The 20,950-nt window shown below is 38.8% G+C and overlaps 1 protein-coding gene across 1 annotated transcript in view; it reads right to left on the bottom strand.

Annotated features, from left to right (window-relative positions):
- The window catches only part of LOC118707136 (tyrosine-protein kinase TXK), a 57,497-nt gene that overhangs the window by 9,175 nt on the left and 27,372 nt on the right, over nucleotides 1-20,950 (bottom strand). The window contains exons 5-11 of the mRNA XM_036417056.2: nucleotides 20,150-20,215; nucleotides 15,943-15,997; nucleotides 12,401-12,480; nucleotides 11,357-11,484; nucleotides 7,855-7,929; nucleotides 4,699-4,870; nucleotides 2,686-2,902 (exon numbers count right to left, since the gene is read on the bottom strand). Coding sequence (XP_036272949.1) covers nucleotides 2,686-2,902; nucleotides 4,699-4,870; nucleotides 7,855-7,929; nucleotides 11,357-11,484; nucleotides 12,401-12,480; nucleotides 15,943-15,997; nucleotides 20,150-20,215 — 793 coding nt within the window. The remainder of the gene's footprint in view (nucleotides 1-2,685; nucleotides 2,903-4,698; nucleotides 4,871-7,854; nucleotides 7,930-11,356; nucleotides 11,485-12,400; nucleotides 12,481-15,942; nucleotides 15,998-20,149; nucleotides 20,216-20,950) is intronic.

The raw sequence follows: 20,950 nt of genomic DNA, 5'->3' as shown, positions 1-20,950 counted from the left end.
ATCAGAACTGTCGCCTGAGTTTTAAATTCTAAGCCTCATCAGGAAAGGCAAACCTGCAGAGTTTAGGAAGGTGAGCTAGGTGGAATGATGCCAAATCCATCCACTCTAAAATCTGTTTGATAGCTACTTGGTGCTTGACACTGGGGAATACGCCAGGAGGAATGCAGAAGAATGGTTCTGCTATGTATTATAATAACAATAGTTAGCATTGCTGAGCTCTTCTCTGAGCCAAGCACTGAGTTAAGTGCTTGTTCATATTCATGCATGTAACCCTCCCAATAAGCTCACATGAGGGAGGTGCTTATAACCAACACCACTTAACTAGTTAACTAGCTTCTTAGCTGGTAAGAAACAGAGGCGGATTTCAAACAAGGCAGCCCAGCTCTGGAGCAGTGGTTCTCGACCTTGACTGCACAGGGGACTTTCCAGACATGTTTCAAAAAATATTAATGGCAGGATTCTACTTCCAGAGATCCTGGTTTAATCGGTCTGGGGTATGATCTGGGTATTGTGATTTTTTTTTTTTTTTAACTCCTAGGCCTTGATCTCCAGGAGTTTAGAGTCTAGCATTTGTGTAAACAATGAAAACAATTAGGAAGTAGAAATAATAAAATAATAAATACCATGAATTCTAAGTCATGTAGGACAAGCAATGGTGTCCTGGGGCCAATGAAATTATGCCTCTTAACTCTCTCCAAAATATTTCAGCCAGAATGATGAATAATATGGTCATTCTGGTCATGGTGACGGGAGTACTGGATTACCTCTAGATGACAATAGCAGGGATTTCTCACAGAATGCTTGTCAGAGTTCTTTTTGGGCTTAGAAATTAGACATGGAAGGGCATAGATATAGAAGGAACAGTATGAATATCATGAACAAATATGGAGTAGCTAGAAAATGTTTTTCAAGGGGAATAAGCAAAGCAGGAAAGCAGACTATTAGCATTTGGGGCAAGATAAGCCTTGACTCTGTTTGTATGTTTGTTTGTTTACTTGGACTATTCTGAACATTACAAAACAGAAGGGTTTAGTATTTCTAGTCCTCTTGTTAATGTGGGTAATGCTGATGCAATCCTGTTAGAACCAAACCACATCCACATGGGGCGGTTTCATACCCTGGGTGAGAACCACTGGTGCATGTTCTAAGCTATTGTATCTCCAATGCCTGGCAGAGCTCTTGGCATTTACTAGGTACTCAATGCCTATATGATTACAGGAAGGAAGGAAGGAAGGAAGGAAGGAAGGAAGGAAGGAAGGAAGGAAGGAAGGAAGGAAGGAAGGAAGGAAGAAAAAAGGAAGGAAGGAGGAAGGGAGGGAAGGAAGGGAGGAAGGAAGGGAGGGAAGGAGGGAGGGAAGGAAGGAGGGAGGGGAAAGAGTGAGAGAGGAAAGTGAATTAATTTTATTGCATGGTGGTTGATTAGTTTAAGGTATATTTAAGGTAGTAGCTTGCTTGGCTATAGTATCAACTGGGCAATTAAAAATAAAGCTACATTCCTAGAAGTGAGTTAAATGGGAGTTCCATTTTTATTTATTAATTTTTAGGAAACTCCATGCTCTTTTCCTCAGTGGCTGCACCAGTCTGCATTCCCACCAGCAGTGCACAAGGCTTCCTTTTTCTTCGCATCCTAACCAGCACTTGTCAATTGTTGATTTGTTGATAACAGCCCTTCTGACAAGTGTGAGATAGTACCGCACTGTCATTTTGATTTGCATCTCTTGGATGATTACTGACTTTGAGTATGTTTTCATATGTCTCTTGACCTTCCTTATGTCCTCTTTCGAAAAGTATCACCAATTAGAAGGATATATGCTCCCCTATGTTCATAGCAACACAATTTACCATAGCTAAGATTTAGAAACAGCCTAAGTGCCCATAAGCAGACGAGTGGATTAAAAAACTGTGGTATATCTACACAATGAAATGTTACACTGTGGTAAAAGGGAAGGAATTCTTACTATTTGCAACAGCATAGATGGAACTGGAGAGCATTATGCTAAGCAAAATAAGCCAGTCAGAGAAAGGTAATATCACATGATCTCACTCATTTGTGGAATATAATGAACAACATAAACTGATGAACAAAAACAGATCCAAAGACAGAGAAGCCTGGATCAGACCTTCAAATCTCAGAGGAAGGAAGGAGCAGGCAAGGGGGAGAGAACAACCAAAGGACTTGTATGCATGCATATAAGCTTAACCAAAGGACACACACACCAGGGGGGTGAGGGCATGGAGGGGATTGAGGGGGGAGGGAGCAATGGGGGAATAAGGACACATATGTAATACCTTAATCAATAAAGAAAAATAACTAAATAAATAAATAAAGTTACACTTCCAAACTGAAGAAGAAAATGCTTTAAAATTAAGCCAGCATAGGCATTATTCTAAATAACAAAAGTCCTAAATTGGTCATGTCCCTCTAAACCACATGTGTCAAACACAAGGCCTGCGGGCCAAATCCGTCCCGCCAGGCCTTGCAATGTGGCCCGCACCGCGCTGTCATCACTGCACTCCGCTGCGTTTCCATCACAATGACAGTTTATGACTGTTCAGTAAACCATTCGGCCCGCGATTTAGGCTGGATTTTAGATTTTGCCCCCTTCTCTGATTGAGTTCGACACCCCTACAAAGCATGCTATGATTATTCGCATCAAATAATCAGCAAAATTGCACCACACTTACTAAGTCCCTGTGAATGAAGGAGTTTCTCTCCAGATACTCCATCCCTTCACATATGTCCTGGCACATGCTCAGCAGCATCTCCTTCCTGAGCTTCCCTTTCCGCTCTCGGAGGTAGTTCAGCAGGCAGCCGTTCTCCATAAACTCGGTCACGATGTAGAGGGGCTTCTGCTGGATGCATACCCCGTAGAGCTGAACCAGCCTCGAGTGGGACAGTTTCCTGTGGCAGAAACACATCCATGGTGAACAGAATCTACATTACCTTTAGCACAGGCTCTGGAAGCCTCATGCGTGTGGGCTCCCACGTGAGGCTCCATCTCCAAATACAGTGATGAGAAGCCCAGAAGAGATTTGAAGTTGTTCTTTTACTGCAATGGAACAGCTACACAGGATGCTAACCGTTTTGGTTGACAGCTATAAGATCTGGCCTAGAGTAGTTGACCAATAAGTGTTTGTTGATCATTATGTTAGTTAATTGAAGATCATGGCTTTTGTGCCCAAACTGTTCACAGTTCTGATTTCAATTAGAAACTCTACCAACGTTTTGTTGTGGGACAGTAGGCAAATTAGGTAAGTTTACAAAATTTCCTTTTTCTCATCTACAAAATTGGGATCTTAATGGAATCTACCCCATAGAATTGTGAGGATTCATTAACTCATTCGGCAGCCCACAAATATATTTTGAACCGCATGCTAGTCATCATTTTAGGCACTCGCCAGGTCGTAGAAGAAAGATAAATAAGCTCCTATTTTACGGAGCTTACGTTCTAGTGGAGGAGAAACAAAACAAATACATAAGAAGCTTTGGAGTAGTGACAAGGGCTTTGATGGAACTAGCCACAAGGGGATATAATAGAAAGCATTTGGGGATGGGATGCCAATTAAACAGGGTAGTCAGGGAAGACTTCCTGAAGGAGGTGCCATTCAAACCACACACTTATAAAAAGGAGGTCACATGTATATTACCACATAACATGCACATATATTTTATAAGTATATTACCAAGCTGTATATGCTTGCCAGATAGAGCTTAGTGTGTGTCAGCTTAATTTATTTTTTTAAAGATGAATGTATATGCATTCCCTAGTTAGAAGTCAGAAGGGAGCTCTTCCTGCCTCACTTAAAAAAAAAATTGAGGTGACCTGGCCAGTATGGCTCAGTTGGTTGCGCTTCATCCCATGCACCAAGAACTAAATTGCTTGGGATAATACAACAGAATCTAGGTAATCTGGGTTTTCTTCTTCACCCTTTTAAGTAATTATTGAACAAATACTTAAAGTTGATTTGATTTGTGTCACATTATCGGCCTGTCCTGGTCCAGGCCAGTTTATAGATGTAAAACACAGCCACACGTTCAGCTGAGTCAAAATCCTGATCTGTGAGAGTCTACAAAAAGCCATTTCTGTTAAAGCTAAGAATTTTTTTCTTTTCTTTCTTTCTTTTTTTCTTTCTTTCTTTCTTTTTTTTTTTTTTTCATTTGGTTTCATTATTTTTTTTTCCCCCTCAAGGTAAAATTTATTTTTATAATCTTTATTTTTGAAAGTATTACATAGCTCATCCTTTTCCCCCATTAATCTCTTCCAGCTTGCTCCCGTCCCCCCTAAAGTCCAGAATTCTTGTATCTTCTGAAAGCAAATACTTTATCCTTATATCACTATAAAGACAAAGTTAACATTTTTTGCTTCTGAGAAAATGAAAAGTGCACCTATTAAGCCCTATTATTGAAGCAAAGAGAGCACACATTTTTGTCACTTTCTTAGATTGTCTCAATTAATCCACACATTGGTCCATTGAGGTAGGTATTGCTATCCCCATTTCACAGGTGAGGACATTGACCAGCTTGGAAAGGTGAACTGACTCATCCAGGCCACATGGAGGTTAAGCAATTAGCCTAAGTCACACAACTAGCTTGGGCAGAGTTGTGACAAATCCAGGTGTGACTGACTCCAAAATCCATGTTCTTTCTATGATACCAGGGTGCTGTGAGACATTTGTCTGGGTATTCTTTATGCTTACGTCATCACTTTAGCCTCCTCAATGAAATCCTCCTCAGACATGGAGCCTTCGTTGATGGCCTTGATAGCTACCTGGAGATGTGCTCGCCATTCACCCAAATGGACCACACCGAACTGACCGCTTCCGACCTCCTTTACAAAAGCCAACTCAGAAGGATCTATCTCCCACTTTTCTGAAAAGTAAAAAATGAATTAAAAAAAATAAAAATTCATGTTATAAGTAGGGAAAAGCTTGCTAAAATTTTAGAGCTAGAAAAGATTTAGGGATCACCTAGATCTCGTCTCTTATTTTATAGAGAGCCTGGAAAGTTTACACATGAGTGGAGAGGGCCTACAACTATTTTTAATACGCTCATTGTGGCTTCAATGGGTAATTCCAGAAATTAAGTTTAAAAATACAAGCTTGAGCCCTAGCTGGTTTTGCTCAATGGTTAGAGCATTGGCCTGTGGACTGAAGGGTCCTGGGTTCAATTCCAGTCAAGGGCACAAGGGCATGTACCTTGGTTGCAGGCTCAATTCCCAGCCCCCATTGGGGTGTGTAGGGAAGGCAACCAGCTGATGTGTCTTTCTCACATCGATGCTTCTATCTCTGTCTGTCTCACCCCCTCTCTTCCACTCTTTCTAAAAAATCATTGTAAAAATATCCTCAAGTGAGAATTAACAAAAACACAAGCTTGACTTATTTGGAGAAGAATTATAGACATTAAAACATGCTTTCTCTTTTCAGAGAGAGCCAGGATAAAACACAGTTCTGTGCTTTTCTAAGCTAAACCTACCAAAACTAGATCTGGGACCTGAAATATTCATGTCCAAAGTCTGCTTTTGTTCTAGTGAGTAACCTTGTGAGACAAAGTTTGGGCTTCTGTCCCCCACTTCAGTTCCTTCTACTGCCCATTCCCTTTCCTAAAGGGCTTTTCTAAGTCCTCTTTAGGAAAAAGTCTAATCAATCCATCTGATAAATATGTCCAATGTTAATATTCTAACCCACATATATATACTGTATAAATAAATGTATGTTTGAAGTGACATTACATTACCACATATTTCTCATCCTATAGAAGCAAGTCAGGGGGGGAAATGTTTTTTTAAAAAAAACCTCTTGAAAACTCTGAGAAGTATCAAATCTTTTGAATCTCTTTTTATATAGCAATACCACCATCTGCTGGAACTTTAAAATAATGCATTTAAAAGAATTGTAAGAGCTGCTGGCTCCGACAGCTTTGCAAAGTGCTCCCCCTCCCAATAGCAAGTGTGTTTTAAAAGTAACATGGGAGGACCTATTCATGACCTTGTGATTGGCATAGGTTTATTTAGCAGAATGTAACCATAGAGGAAAGTATTGACAATTACACTTGTAAAAATTCTGTTCATCAGATACATCTTTTAAGAGAATCAAAAGGTAAGCTACAGACTGGGAGAAAATATTTCCAAAACATGTAACCAACAAAGAATGCCTATTCATAATATAAATAAATCAATTTTTAAAGGTATATAATCTTATTTTTAAGGGTTAAAAAACCTGAACTTTCTTTCTCCTTGTAATCATTTTTACTTAACTGCAATCTATTTTTAAAATATATTTTTATTGATTTCAGAGTAGAAGGGAGAGGGAGAAAGAGATAGAAACATCAATGATGAGAGAAAATAGTTGATAGGCCGACTTATGCATGTCCCCTACTAAGGATCAAGCCAGCATCCCGGGCATGTGCCCTTGACTGGAATCGAACCTGGGTCCCTTCAGTCCATAGGTCAACACTCTATCCACTGAGCCAAACCAGTTAGGTTGAACTTATTTTCTCACAAAAGAGAATACCCAAATGGCCACTAAACTTATGAGAACTTGATCAAAATAATTAGTCATCAGAGAATTGTACATATAAACCATAATGAGATACCACTCCACACGTACCAGACTGGCTAAAGTGAAAATAAAACAAAATAAAAACAAAAACCACAAGAATAACAAATATTGGCAAGTGGGGAGGTATGGAGCAGCTAGAACTCCGAATATTGTTCATTGAAATGTAATTTCATTAAGTACTTTGGAAAACTGATGAAATCTAAGGGCATACATACTCTATGACCCAGAAGTTCTACCCTTAAGTATATATCAACATTGGAGTACTGAACTTCATCAAAAGACATACAAGAATATCCATAATATATGAGACAAAAATTGGTTATAACCGAAATGGGCATATAAAAAAAATCCATTGTCGTATAGTCATGCCAGGCAACACCACACAACACAATGACAATGGACCAACCACACCCAACACCATGGGTGAGCTGAGATATGGACTGAGAGAAAGATGCCAGGTCAAAAGAACACATGGTGTCCAATTCCATTTTTAGTAAAGTAGTCAAAACCAGGCAAAAATAACTGGGCAATAGACTAATAAATTGTGCACTGTTCTGGATGTCAAAAATTGAGTTTAGTTTTTAAAAAATTAAACAGGGCCATTGACCCTTAAATTGCTAATGGTGGAACTTTTATTATATATAGTATTTATGGGCAAGGAAAGAATCCAGGTACCCACAACACCCTGAGATCACTCTTCCATCTCAATTAACATAGAGACCCTGAGTCTTACTTACCTGTTACACAATATAATTGCATTATAATTTTCCCCAGTATATTCTGATGAGAAATATATGAGAAAATTTAATGAGAAAACTTAAAGGAATAAAGCATCACCAAATTAGAATATGGGATTCTTTGTCTCTATGTATTCTCACAGATTTGCAAATAACCCATTTACTAGAAAATAGTTAAAATCAAATTTTGTCTAGATTTTGTGCTGTTAAAAAAAAAAAGGGATGAGGACACTTTTAGCAGCTCGTTTTAACAGGTTCTCTTGGGGAACATCATTTGCCAGACACCCAGCCCAAACACTCAAATGAAAAGAACTATAATTTATCAAAAGGGCTCTTAATAGTAAAATTTGAGGTAAAAGTGAAACATTTCCCCAAAAAATTTAAATTGCCCTTAGGAGATGCACAGAATTAAACATCTCAGAAGGGGGATTTAAACTTTGAGAAGGAATGTAACTCAATAGACATCTGAGCGACTGGGAACTTAAAGAACATGGCAGGAACTTGGGGTAAAGTCTTTACTGGATCTGAGGCTTTGCTGGAGCACATGTGTACACCTTACCATAGCTAAAACCAGCGGTGGCCGGCAAACAGCTGCCCATCAGCCCAACTGGGTAGCGGAGACGGGACATGAGACCTAGGGAGAAAGAGAAATCAGCATCTCAAGCCTGGTTACTAATATAAACAACATACCAAATGATAGTACAGTTCTTTACATAAATAAGGCACTCTTCCACTTTGGCTGTTGGCTTATTTTTTCCCATTTGAAAAACGTTTTTCATTAAATAATGTATTCTCATTGAACACAAATTAAGGAATTCAAGAACATATAAAAATGAAATAAAGATCCATCACAAGATATTAACATCCGGAGAAATACTATTGATGAACATCTTTGTAAAAATCTTTATATGTGTATTTGAAAGACTATACACACCCAATACATTTTAAAGAAATTTAAATGTCTTGCTATAGGCTTATACAACCAACCTATAACTGATGTATACTAATGACTATAAATAGACCTTAAAGTTATTTCCAAGATTTCCCTATTATAAAATATACTATTGATCTTGTATGCACCTCTCAAATTATCGCCTTAAGATAAATTCCTTAAAATGTGGTTTCCTGATCAAAGGGTACCTACCAAAGTTGTACCAATTTACTCAACTCAACAGTGCTCAAGTGTAACCATTTCTCTATTTTAATTTTTGAGAGTAGTTTATTTATTTATTTTTAATAGCATTGGAGCCCTAGCCAGGTAGCTCAGTTGGTTAGAACATTGTCCCCAATACACTGGGTCTCTATAACTCATGGTCCAAACAAACATAAAAAGGAATTAAGACCCGAACACTTTCCTCTAACTTAGAAGGTTTTGTCAAAGGACTTGTATTCATGCACATAAGCCTAACCAATGGGCACAGACAACAGGGGGGTGAGGGCATTGGGGGGGGAGGGGGGACACAATGGGGCGATAAGGACACATATGTAATACCTTAATCAATAAAGAAAAATTTTAAAATATATTTTATTGATTTTTCACAGAGAGGAAGAGAGAGGGACAGAGAGTCAGAAACATCCATGAGAAAGAAACATCGATCAGCTGCCTCCTGTACACCCCTACTAGGGATGTGCCCGCAACAAAGGTACATGCCCTTGACCAGAATCGAACCCGGGGCCCTCCAGTCTGCAGGCCAATGCTCTTTCCACTGAGCCAAACTGGTTTAGGCATGAAATTTTTTTTTTTTAAGATTTTGTCAAATATTTTTATTCTGTGAATTACTACCAGTGGTTTAATGACAGTCTATATCCCTGATAGAAGTCTGTCAATGTCTGCATTGCCATTACTTCTGCTAAGGAGATGGACGGTCATGAGCTAAACTCACCAGAGGTTAAAAAAAAAAAAAAGACAAAATAGTCATGGGTTTTAATGCACAAACTCTTCAAAAAGTAGACCTCCAAAATATTCCCCAGTAACATGATTTGCCTCTTTCTGGAGGTGATGACAGGAGTCATGTGCAGACTCTGGATTTCACAGGTTCAGTGGCTCCAACACTTTCAAAGATTTATGGAAGTTCAAATCTCAGTTCACACACTAAGTATTATAACTGTGTGATCTTGAGCAAATTTTCTCACAACTCGTGCCTCAGTTTCCTCACCTGTAAGATGGAGATAGCAACAGCACCTACCTCATAGGATTGTTCTGAAGGTTAAATAAATAAATATACAGAAAAGCATTCAGAACAGGGTCTGGCCCCAAGTAAATCTGCAATAAATAAGTTCTTTCTGAGTCCCATGCCTTTCTTCTTATCACCCTTCTTTCTTGTTTCTGCATTTGTTTTCTACTTCTTTTCTCTTTAATAAATAGCAGCCAGCCTGGCTGGCATGGCTCAGTGGATAGATTATCAGCCTGTGGTCTGAAGGGTACCAGGTTTGATTCCGGCCAAGGGCACTTGCCTAGATTGCAGGCTTGATCCCCAATGTGGGGCATGCAGGAGGCAGCCAATCAATGATTCTCTCTCATCATTGATGTTTCTATCTCTCTATCCATCTCCCTTTCTCTCTGAAATCAATAAAAATATATTTTTTAAAATAATAATAATAAATAAATAGCAGCCATTGTTTTAAGTTTTCAAGTCCCATATTTCATTGTTTATTCCAGGTTTTTTTTATTTTAAAAGTTATGTGTATGGTATTTCATTTTAAAGCAGAAAATAAAAGCTTCCCACATTCAAGTCTAATTCCTCAGTGGTAAACCTTAACAGTTTGTAGTCTGTTATAATCTTATCAGTTTAAAAATTATTACCTAAATGTCAAGTTGCTCTATGCACACATATATGTGCAAATGTGTATTTTTTTTTCAGAAGTAGAACTATACTCTAAATATATTGCTTTGTACTTTTTTTTTCTTTTTTTACCAAATAACTTATCACTAACATCTTTTCATGTCAGTACATCCTGATGTACCTCAGTTTTGTTTTGTTTTTAACCTCACCACCAAAACCACTCAGTTTCTTAAACTCTATCTTTGAAGGAAGCGGAAAGAGGAGTGTGAAGAAGAAAACTCAAAACTGGTCTCCTCATTGAAAGGTAACCCTCCCTAGCCTCCCTCAGAAACCTTGTCACTTCCTCTCTAGTAAAACTCCCCTGACCACCTGGAATATCCATGAGAACTCATCCCATTCCCATAAGTTGGATAAAAATGTCCTTGGATTTATTCCTGATATTTAGAACCAGTACAATGGAAAAGCGGCTGCTTTCCAAAAAAGATTTTATTTTGTCAATCCAACTTTTCATGAGAAAAATCTAAAATAGCATTGTATGACAAGAAGTAAAAAAAAAAAAAAAAAAAAAAAAAAAAAAAAGAAAAGTTACAGTGGGTTCCAAATTCTATAGAACTAAGGTAAGAGGATTCCCCCATGGGCTCCCAGTGGTCTAGCAGAGGTTGATGAGGGCTGAGGGCCAGAGATGTGATGGCAATTGTGGTGAAACTTTCTGGAATCCTATATCTTTCCATAGATGATAGGTTTGTACAAATAGCAATTATTGCAAACAATAGCTGGGGGTGGGGGCTAAATATGCCTCCAGCATATTTAAACCAAAATGTAATTAGTGAGAGGCTGCATCCTGTGTAACATTTTCTGTTCTCCAAACAAGAAAGAACAGAGAATGAGAGCAAATTTTCTATTGCAATCGTCTAAAATAGAGAGCACATTTAGGGGGCCCGGAAAAGGAGGCATGATTCTTTAGGACATTGGAAATCCTATTACATTTAGCCCTGTGTAAATTTCAACCAATGTATAATGACTTCAACAGCCTTTACTCCTCTGTCATCTATCCCTTTTCTAACTTGGCCGAAATGTAAAAAAAAAAATGGACCTATCTCTTGCTCCCTGACTAGAAAACCAAAGAAGCGTCATTGAAGGGAATTGTTCAGAAGCACGTTGTATTTCAAGCTCTTACACATTTTTGCAGGGATATGTGTAAAGTGTCCGAGACCAAAGATGCATTGTCCATCTGGAGCCTGGCTCCCCGACTCTCCCAGCCTGAAGTCCCCGACTCACCAGCTGCGTTGTGCTGGTGATACCAAATCAAGTCAGGGATTGACGGAAAGAGGTGTCTTTCAGCCACGTACCACGTTCCTGAGTCATGCCTTTTAATCTGGTAATGTTTGATGGTGGGCTCCATGCTTCTACGGTCAGTAAAATGCAAATTAGTGAGCACACGAAAGGTCACTTTGGAACTAAGTTAATGCGTTAAGCAACAGGGCTCTGCCTCTCAATCGCTTAGTCTGGCAACACTACACACTGGAGCCAGGATTGGGTTAGAGTACACAGGTCCCTCCCCATCCCAGGAGACTTCCCCGGCTGGCTTATTGGAGCCTTAGAATCAAACATGACTTCCAGCCAACGTCGAGGTGACAACAAGATCTCATAGTGAGCACATACGTGTTTATTGACTACCGAGTATGCTGTAGGAATGAAGCAATGCCCTGTGAGGGGTGTGAGGCAATGTGAGACAAAGAAGGGAGGAAAACCAACACAGGGCGCACTGCTGAGCAGTTCTGCTGTGGGCAACCGGAGTTTAATCCTCATGGGGAGCTGAGAGACTGTGGGACACACCTTGGAACTGTCCCACTAAAGTGCAAAGAAGCCGAGGTGCTTATCCTCCCATTCCCCATTGGTGGAGGGTGGCTCCTAGGATGTTCATTCTCAGGCGCGTCCAGCCTAGCCCCGGGGACCAGGCGCTCCCTCATCCAGAGAACATCCTCGGCAGAGACACAGGAAGCTTTCTGAGGGCAGGTGAACTCCGCGGGTAGACCCAGAAGAGACAGGGATATGAGGAAAGCACCACCAGTTGGGCTACAACTCGGCAAGCTTCCTCACTTGATGGTTGAGAAAAGGGGAAGAGACAACTTAAGTGACACCCAATGCCACACACAGATCTTGTTAGGGATACAAACTGAACTGGCCTGCTGTCCTAATTTCCAGTCTAGCAATCTCCCTACGCGAGGCTCTCCCTTACATTCTGTAAGTGACGGTGCCGGCATGGAAAGGGCTGTCCCAGGAGCTGTTATTTCTAAAGTGAGCGAAGGCACAGTGACTTACCTCCTGTCTCTTGTAAACACGGAAATGGTGTAGGATCCCAAATGTCTTGAATCTCGGACAATAAATGCACCTTCTTTGGACTGCAAAAATAATTCGTTCATTGCACAAGTTTACATTTATTAGAAAGGAAGGCAAACCCACATCTTAGTCATGAAAACCAAGGCCATCCTGACTTACTACAAAAGCCTGAGATTGTGTTTACAAGTACAGGCTTAGAAATAATACCTATAAAATAAAATACATTTAGGACAAACTTTTATTGTATACATGAGTACCTTCAAACGTTGCCCCCAGTTTTCCTAAGCAAAATCCTGCATTTGACAACCTTGTATACCACCATTTAGTTGTTTTTGTTACATTGACCAGGATGATAGGTCAAACAGCTGATGAGTAGGATGAACAGACTGAGTTGTACTTTGGAAGAAAAGAGAGAAAATGACAGGTGGGGGTGATGGAGGGAGGGAGAAATTGTTGGGATTGGAGTGGGAAAGGAGACCAGAGAGTCTGAAGAGAGGAATGAAGAGAGCCATTCTAGTTGCTCTGGGTACGAGAGACACAAAAGGGCATATAGCAAGAGGAAAGAACATTATAATAAGTTTGATGTTAGACTATGAATTGCATCCCGACTGACATTTTTGGAAAATCTCAATAAAGCTGTGAATTGCTTTCAAATATCTTGACTGTTGGGCAGTTTTATTTGAGTGTGTGTGTGTGTGTGTGTGTATGTGTGTGTGTGTGTTCTTTTAAAATGCTTCTGCTTTATTGAAGGTGTTTACACTTGTGGAGAGAAAAATATCTCAGGATCTCATCCAACGTTTACATCCGTAAAGTGCGCCACCCACTGCATGGCAGAGTCCATAAGGCAGAGTCTCCTTCTCCTCCCAGATGCTTACCAAGATACAAGCCCCATTTCCTGCTCAAATTGTCAAACCAAAGAACCTCTTATAGCCACTTAACATGATAAAATCTAGCTCTCTCTCCAAGTGAAAGACCTAAATGTGAAAAGCAAATCTTTACAAACATTTAAAAGAAAATTTGCAATTCCTTTATTACCTCAGGAAAGAGAGGAATTTCTTATAATAAACAAATAAAAAAGCAGAGATCGTAAGAAAATATTGAGAAATTTGGTATTAATATGTTTAGAAATTCTGCATAAGAAAAATTCTGCAGCACTGTTTGTGATAGCATAAAGTTTTGTTTTTAAGCCAGAAACCAGAAGAATATAGTTGTAACACATAACTGACAAAAGATTGGTATTCAGAATATATTTTTAAAGCATGTATCAGTCAGTTTAGAAGAAAAATACTACAGAAAAATGAGCAAAGACTATTAACAGGCATGTAGCAGCAGAGAAAGCCCACTGGCCCACAGACACATGAAAAGTTACTCAATAGAGATGTTTATCAAATAAATGCACATTTCAAAATACATATGAGCCAAAACTGGTTTGGCTCAGTGGTAGAGCATTGGTCTGCTGACTGAAAGGTCCCAGGTTTGATTTCGGTCAGGGGCATGTACATTGGTTGCGGGCACATCCCCTGTAGGGTGTGTGCAAGAGGCAGCTGGTCGATGTTTCTCTCTCATTGATGTTTCTAGCTCTCTCTCTCTCCCTTCCTCTCTGTAAAAAAAATCAATAAAATATATTTTATAAAATATATATATAGATGAAATTTCTTACTCAATGCCAGGCAGATACCAAATGTTGGCAAGAATGTAAGAAACTAGTTTTCTCATTGCCTGGAAGAGATTCAACTAGTACAAGTACTTTGAATCACGATTTGATAATATCTAGTAATATTAAATGTGCACATTTCCCTGACCAGACCATTCTATTTCTGAGTATAATTGAAAGAAACCCCTTACCTTTGCATATCAAATGAAACATACATGGAAGCTCTCTGCAGCACTGTTTGTGATATTGTAGGAAATTAGAAACAATTTGAATGTCTATCACTAGTGAAATGGGATGTTTGGGTATCTTATATAATAAAAGCCTAATATGCAAATTGACCTATCAGCAGAACAACTGGCAGAACGACCAATTGGTATGACACACACTGACCACTAGGGGGCAGATGCTCAACACTGGAGCTGCCCCAACCCACAGACTCCAGGCCAGCCAAGGCAGGTGCCAGCAGCCAGCCCCTACCCCTGACACCTGCTGGTCTCCCCACAGTTTGGCCCTGATTGCTGGCCAGGCCTGAAGACCCTACCAGCGCTTAAATTTTGTGCACTGGGCCTCTGGCACTCATATGATGAAATAGTAGACAGCAGTTAAAGCAATGTGTTTGATCTACCTGTTCCCTTTTGAATAAAATTGAAAATATAATGCTTAGTTTAAAAAAATCATGGCCTCCTTTAAATTAAATCTTAAAACACATAAAATAACACTACAGTTTGCTAATTGCACAATCTATGATAAAAACATAAACATGGGGTCAAAATGGGAAATGTTCTTCTACTGTGATTGCCTCTGGGGAGTGGGGAGGACAAGAAAGATGAGAGGTGAGCTGGGTCTGTGTCCCTCATGCTCTCCCTGCCTGCCCCCAGCTGTTACCTGGACCCTCCCTGGGTCCTGAGCCATTCCTGGCATTGGGTTTTCAGTTACAGAACTGATTCTTTCTCACTTGTATTTCTAGATTTCCTCAACATCCAACAGTGGTGTGTAATGACACAAATACCTTGCACCTACTTTCTAGTTTTGACTTCATGTGTACCCACAGTTAATGTTTACCGTCAGTTGGAAATTTAAACTCTACGCAGCTTTGTTTAGTTTTTACCTAAATGATTGGTTTTGACTAAGCTTGATATTTTGACTACCTTACTCTTCCCTTTGTTCTCAAAGATCAAAGAAGGTGCAGCACCTTGTATTTTTTTATATTTGTGTTTTTTTTGTTTTGTTTTTTCTTGTGTGTGTGTGTTTTTTTTAATATATTTTATTGATTTTTTACAGAGAGGAGGAGAGAGGGATAGAGAGCAGAAACGTCGATGAGAGAGAAACATCGACCAGCTGCCTCTTGCACACCCCACCGCGGATGTGCCCGCAACCAATGTACATGCCCTTGACCAGAATCGAACCCGGGACCTTTCAGTTCGCAGACCGACGCTCTACCACTGAGCCAAACCAGTTTCGGCTGATATTTGTGTTTTTAATGAGCCTAAGTTCAGTTCATGAGGATGTATATTTGATTGGCACTGAGGCAAAGGTGCTTGGGTCCTCCAAATATAGATTGTAAGGTAGAATGCACTTTGGAGTAGATGAAAGAGTTGTAGAATGTTGGTGTTGAAATTGTTTCAGGAAAAATGTTTCTGAAGTTATGATGAAAATCAATTAAAAATCATAATATCAAGAACAATTAGTTTACAACATCAAAAAAATGTGTAGAGGAAAAAATGTGTACAAAGATGAAATTATAATACTTTAAAATTAAAACGAACAGAAGTCAATAAAACTTTTCAGTTGGGTAAGGTCTTTCTTTACAATGCAGCCTTCCTGGAAATTTTGAAAATATTCGGATTTATTCAGGAATAAATTGAATTACCTCTTGTCTCAAAAGACGTTCTGCCTGATTTCTGGTAATGTTTCTATGGTACCACCTGTAAAAGCAATAAAAATAATTTTTTAAATTGTGTATTTCTTTTCTTTTCTTCGGAAAAAAAGAAAACACCCTGCTCCATTTCCCTGCCTTAAAAGCTTACTCCAGAACTGATTTTTAGAATATAGAGTGGGTTTTTAAGTTCACATAAACAATAAAGTACTATTATGGGCCAATTAATTTAGTTTAGTGGAGTTTTATTAGTTGCAAGTTTATTCAATTATCTCAACTCAGCTTTCTGACACACACTTATATAATTTTGAACAATTTAACCTCCTAGACGTTCCCAGGAAAGACATGTGGTTAAGAAGTCACGTCTTCACCCTGGCCAGTGTGGCCGGGTTGGTTGGAGTGTTGTACCATACACAGAAAGGTCATGGGTTTGATTCCCATTCAGGTCACATACCCAGGTGGTGAGTTTGATCCCCGGACAGAGTACAGGGGGCAACTGGTCAATGTCTCTCTTTCTCTCTCCCTTTCCCTTCCATTCTCTCTCTAAAATCAATAAAAATATATCCTCAGATGAGAATTTAAAAAAAAAAAAAAAAAGAAGTCATCATCTTCAATAAACACTTCACTGAGTTTTGGTAGACAAACTGAGAAAATACCTATTTTTTTCTTCTCAGGAAATTCTTATTTGCATGTTTTTGTATGTGCGATGTTACCTTTCCAAAACTAAAACCCACTCTAACTTAAGTGACTTTCCCAAGTACGTGACTTTGAAGTAAAGTGAGCGGTTTGGTGAATGGAACATCTATGTAACCCTGCTCCACTCCCCCTCTCCAGCCCCATCTTCCCTCGTTCTCTGCTCACTCACTGAGCTCCGCCACTTGGGATTCCTTCCTTCCTCACATTCACCAACCCTTTTCTGCCCCTATCTTTCTACTACCTCTCTGCATAAAACATGTCACTATTATACTTTATAACAGCGACTTTCAGCCTTTTTCATCTCATGGCACACATAAATTAATTACAAAAATTCTGCAGCACACCAAAATATATATTATATATTTTGCTGATCTAACAGAAAAAAAAAAAGAAGAAAAAAGTAAAATGTTGATTCATTCACACTGGATGACTATTATTGTGTTGGTTATTGTCATTTTTTTAAAATCTTTTACAATCTGAAGGAAAAAAGGTCAGTGCCCCCTGATTAAATAGTCAGTTAGTGCATGTTTTAAAAATTCTTGCAGCACACCAGTTGAAAATCGCTGCTTTAGAATACCAGAAGTGTACACAGTTGCCATAATTAAATAATAGTATACTCAAATATGAAGTTTTGTATGACAAAACCTAGTCAGTAAGCAAACATGGTACAAGAAAGAAAAAAAGGAAGCAGAATCAAAAAGAGAAAAAGAAAAATGGAAAAACTTTTATTTTAAAACCAGATTTTTAAAAAGCAGCTAATTTAATATTACCAGAAATACTATTTTTAAGGACAGTGGAAGGAAGAACACACATATAGCCCTTCACTGAGTCATAATGGGGGGAAGGAGGGACAGATGGTGGCTAAATGAAACTCATACCTGATTGCGGATGGAATCGATCTTATTACATGGAGTTCCCCTAACCTCTAGCAGTAGAAAGCTGCCACTAAATTAGGATGGTCAGGTATGAAAAATACTAATGTCCTTAACAGGAAAACGAGCCTTTAAAAAGATGAACCATAGATAGTAGGGTTGATTAGGGATGATTCTAGATAAAATAATATGAGTACTTATCACTAGTAGGAATAGGAGAAACTGTGATGTCCAATTGTGAATATCACTTAGTACTTTTTAATGAATATTCATATTGTGAAGGGAATTTCAAGGTGAATCTGAGACCTCCTGTTGTAGAGATAAAGACTTGGAGAATCGGCTTCAAGGGGCCCCCACTGGCTAAATTGTGAAATATGGGTGCTAAAAGGAGAATAACAATTATAGCTCAATAAAATACATTGAATCTGTGAAAAGTGAAGACTGCATAATGGTACTTCAAATAAGAAAAAGTTAAGATGGATTGCAATTTTTCTAAATGTTTTTCACCAGCCATCGTATCAGTGTTCATTTTGTTGCTTTGCATTTATTTATTATTGTGATAAATAATAGAAGTAAATAAGTTATTTTGTTTTAAAATGTAAATTAAAAATATGTATGCATGTCATTAGAAGGATTTCCAAGTTGTAATCAAAGAGTCAGATAGAAGTATAGGAAGAATTTAGGATTCTTTAAAATAATGCAGGATTCCACAGGCAAGAATGAGATTGGACGACTATAACTTAGGAGGTTGGGGCACGTATTGCAGAATTAAGACAGATGTGCATGTTTTTTAAACCAGTAAGGCTGTAACTCATACCTAGACAACACTCATTATAAAACCGATACCAAAGGATGTGGGCCTGGGACTTGGGATGGGGCTTCCATTGAAGTATTTTTAAAAATCCAGCATATCCAACTCTGGTTGAGTACAAACATCTTGCGTACATGGAAGCCTCAGGTCCCCCATCCCTGTCTTAGATTTCTGATCAATGTGTAACAGTATTGTGCTCTTGGGTTTTCAACCTAGAACCCTCTTCCACCTGAGAAAGTAAATCTGCTTCTCTCTGTAAGTGACTTCCTAACCCTGAGAAGGTTAAGCAGTCAGTGCAGAGATAATGAGATAAATCAGACTCATAGAAAGTTCAAGACAATCAATGTTTGATATTTAAAAAGTCTATAATTTTTAAAGAATTATAGGCATAGTGGTTTAAAATTTATAATTAATCTTGACTTGGCATTTGAAGTTCAAGGGAATTTGGCTCATTTTTAAAAAGTATTTGCATGGTTAAGAGAACTTGACTTATTAGATTTACCTAGGGTTCAATGAGATTCACATGTGTTTAATTTATTACATTAACCATGTAAGTTTAATTTATTGGATGTCCAGGATCATGGGAGAACTTGCAAAGGGCTATGGCAGTTGCAGATTTGTCCTGTCTGGCATGTGAAGAACTAAAAAAGGAAAACTGAATGATTCAGTTTATTAACTCAGTTAAATGTTCCAGGAAATTTAATTAGTTGAGCTTATAAATAGGACTGATTGTTCAAGGATGTTTAATTAGGTTGAGTTTGAAATAGGGTAATTGTTCACATTTTTTCATATTTATAAAGAGTATATCAAGATTTACAAGTTAAATTTGAAGGCTTATTGAAAACTAGGTTTTTACATTGTGTAGTTGATAATTAGATATTAATCTAACACCAAAGTAGCCATAAACATTTCTACTTATAAAGGCCCCCCTGAGATGTCAAAGGCCACATTGACACAGCATTCCTTCCCCTGAGTACCCCCTATCACCTTTAGCCTCAAGTCACTTCCTCAGAAAGGTCTTCCCCAACCAACATCTATACCTCCTTCCCCCCGTCTTCTAAATTATACCTCCCAAGACATTTCCCTGGCAAGGAGGCAAGCGTTCTGTGCCCAGCCGCGGATGGGCCTCCGGGCTGCAGAGAGCTTCTGGACAGCGGGCACAGAGTGGCCAGGCCCCACAGAAAGCTACTGGTGCACGGATTTGTGCACAGGGCTACTAGTGTGTCTATAAATTAAGTCCAGTTTGCCACTCATTGAAAATTGAATGTCCTTTCAAAAATAATTTTCCAGCCGAAACCGGTTTGGCTCAGTGGATAGAATGTCGGCCTGTGGACTGAAAGGTCCCAGGTTCGATTCCAGGCAAGGGCATGTACCTTAGTTACAGGCACATCCCCAGTAGGGGGTGTGCAAGAGGCAGCTGATTGATGATTCTCTCTCATCAATGTTTCTAACTCTCTATCCTTCTCTCTTCCTCTCTGTAAAAAAATTAATAAAATATACTTAAAATTAAAAAAAATAATAATAATTTTCCATTTAGGAGACATAGTAAAACAAGTGCAGGACGAGTGTTTGGTCTCATGCTGTCACTGTCAAAACAAAAAAAGAAAGACTACACAAACTGAAACAAAAATAAGCTTCAGAAAAAGAAGTTTCTGAATCAACCATTATAAGGATCAAATACCTCTCGAGCTAGAGTTGCAGAACATGTTATTTTCTTTTCCTTTTTCAGACCAAAAAAAAACCAGTATGTGAGCTTATACCCTGACAAAATGCAGCTGATCTTCATAGATTAACCACAGAGCGTATTTTGGAAGACACTTACTCATAAATTTCTAAATTGGTTAGCTTGTTTTCAGCCACGTAGTTGCTTGGAATAAAGCCTTCATTCCTATAACAAAAGACAATGCAAAAATAAAAATTTTGCCAAGTCTATAGCATTATAATGGCAACAATTCTTATAAATGTCGAGGATGTAGGGGAAGTTGAGTTCATTTTACTGATGAAGTTGTTAAAAGAGGAAAACAGGATTTTCACTTCCACATTTAACTAAAATCTCAATATCATAGAATAGATAGTAAGATCCTGACTTACAATGTGAGTAGTTCAAAGGTGTCTTATGATACCAGATGCTTTTCAGAGAGGAAAGGGGGCACTTACAGGACCAGGGGGCCGGGTTAACCACGGAGCAATAACAAAGATACGGTTTGCTGCAGAGCATTCGATAGAATAGATATTCTAGTTTAGCCATGTCCCTAGTACAGGAACGTGATGAAGAAATACTTGAATGTGCCATTTTTGCACAAGGAGGGGCATGTCTCTAAGACAGACTCTAAGCAGGGAAATTGCTGGGACACCACGCATGTGCGTCTTTCAGTAGATATGGCAAATTGTCTAGAAGGGACATACACTAATTCACCCACCCATTCCAGCAGGTGAGGACTTCCCTTTTTCTACACCTACACCTCCAAATTACATTTGAAATTACAAAAAGATCCCCAAGACATATTATTGGGGAATAAGAGCAACTTGTAGGACAATGCATAAAGTGTGGTAAGGTTTAGATACATTAAATCTGCAAACAATACCATATATTTCAATATGTGCATGACAGCGCACAGACAAT

This window comes from Pipistrellus kuhlii, unplaced genomic scaffold, assembly GCF_014108245.1.
Source record: "Pipistrellus kuhlii isolate mPipKuh1 unplaced genomic scaffold, mPipKuh1.p scaffold_m20_p_1, whole genome shotgun sequence".
Classification (NCBI taxonomy): Eukaryota; Metazoa; Chordata; class Mammalia; order Chiroptera; family Vespertilionidae; genus Pipistrellus; species Pipistrellus kuhlii.
The sequence above is the reverse complement of the archived record's forward strand: the minus strand, read 5'-3'. Positions and strand labels throughout refer to the sequence as shown.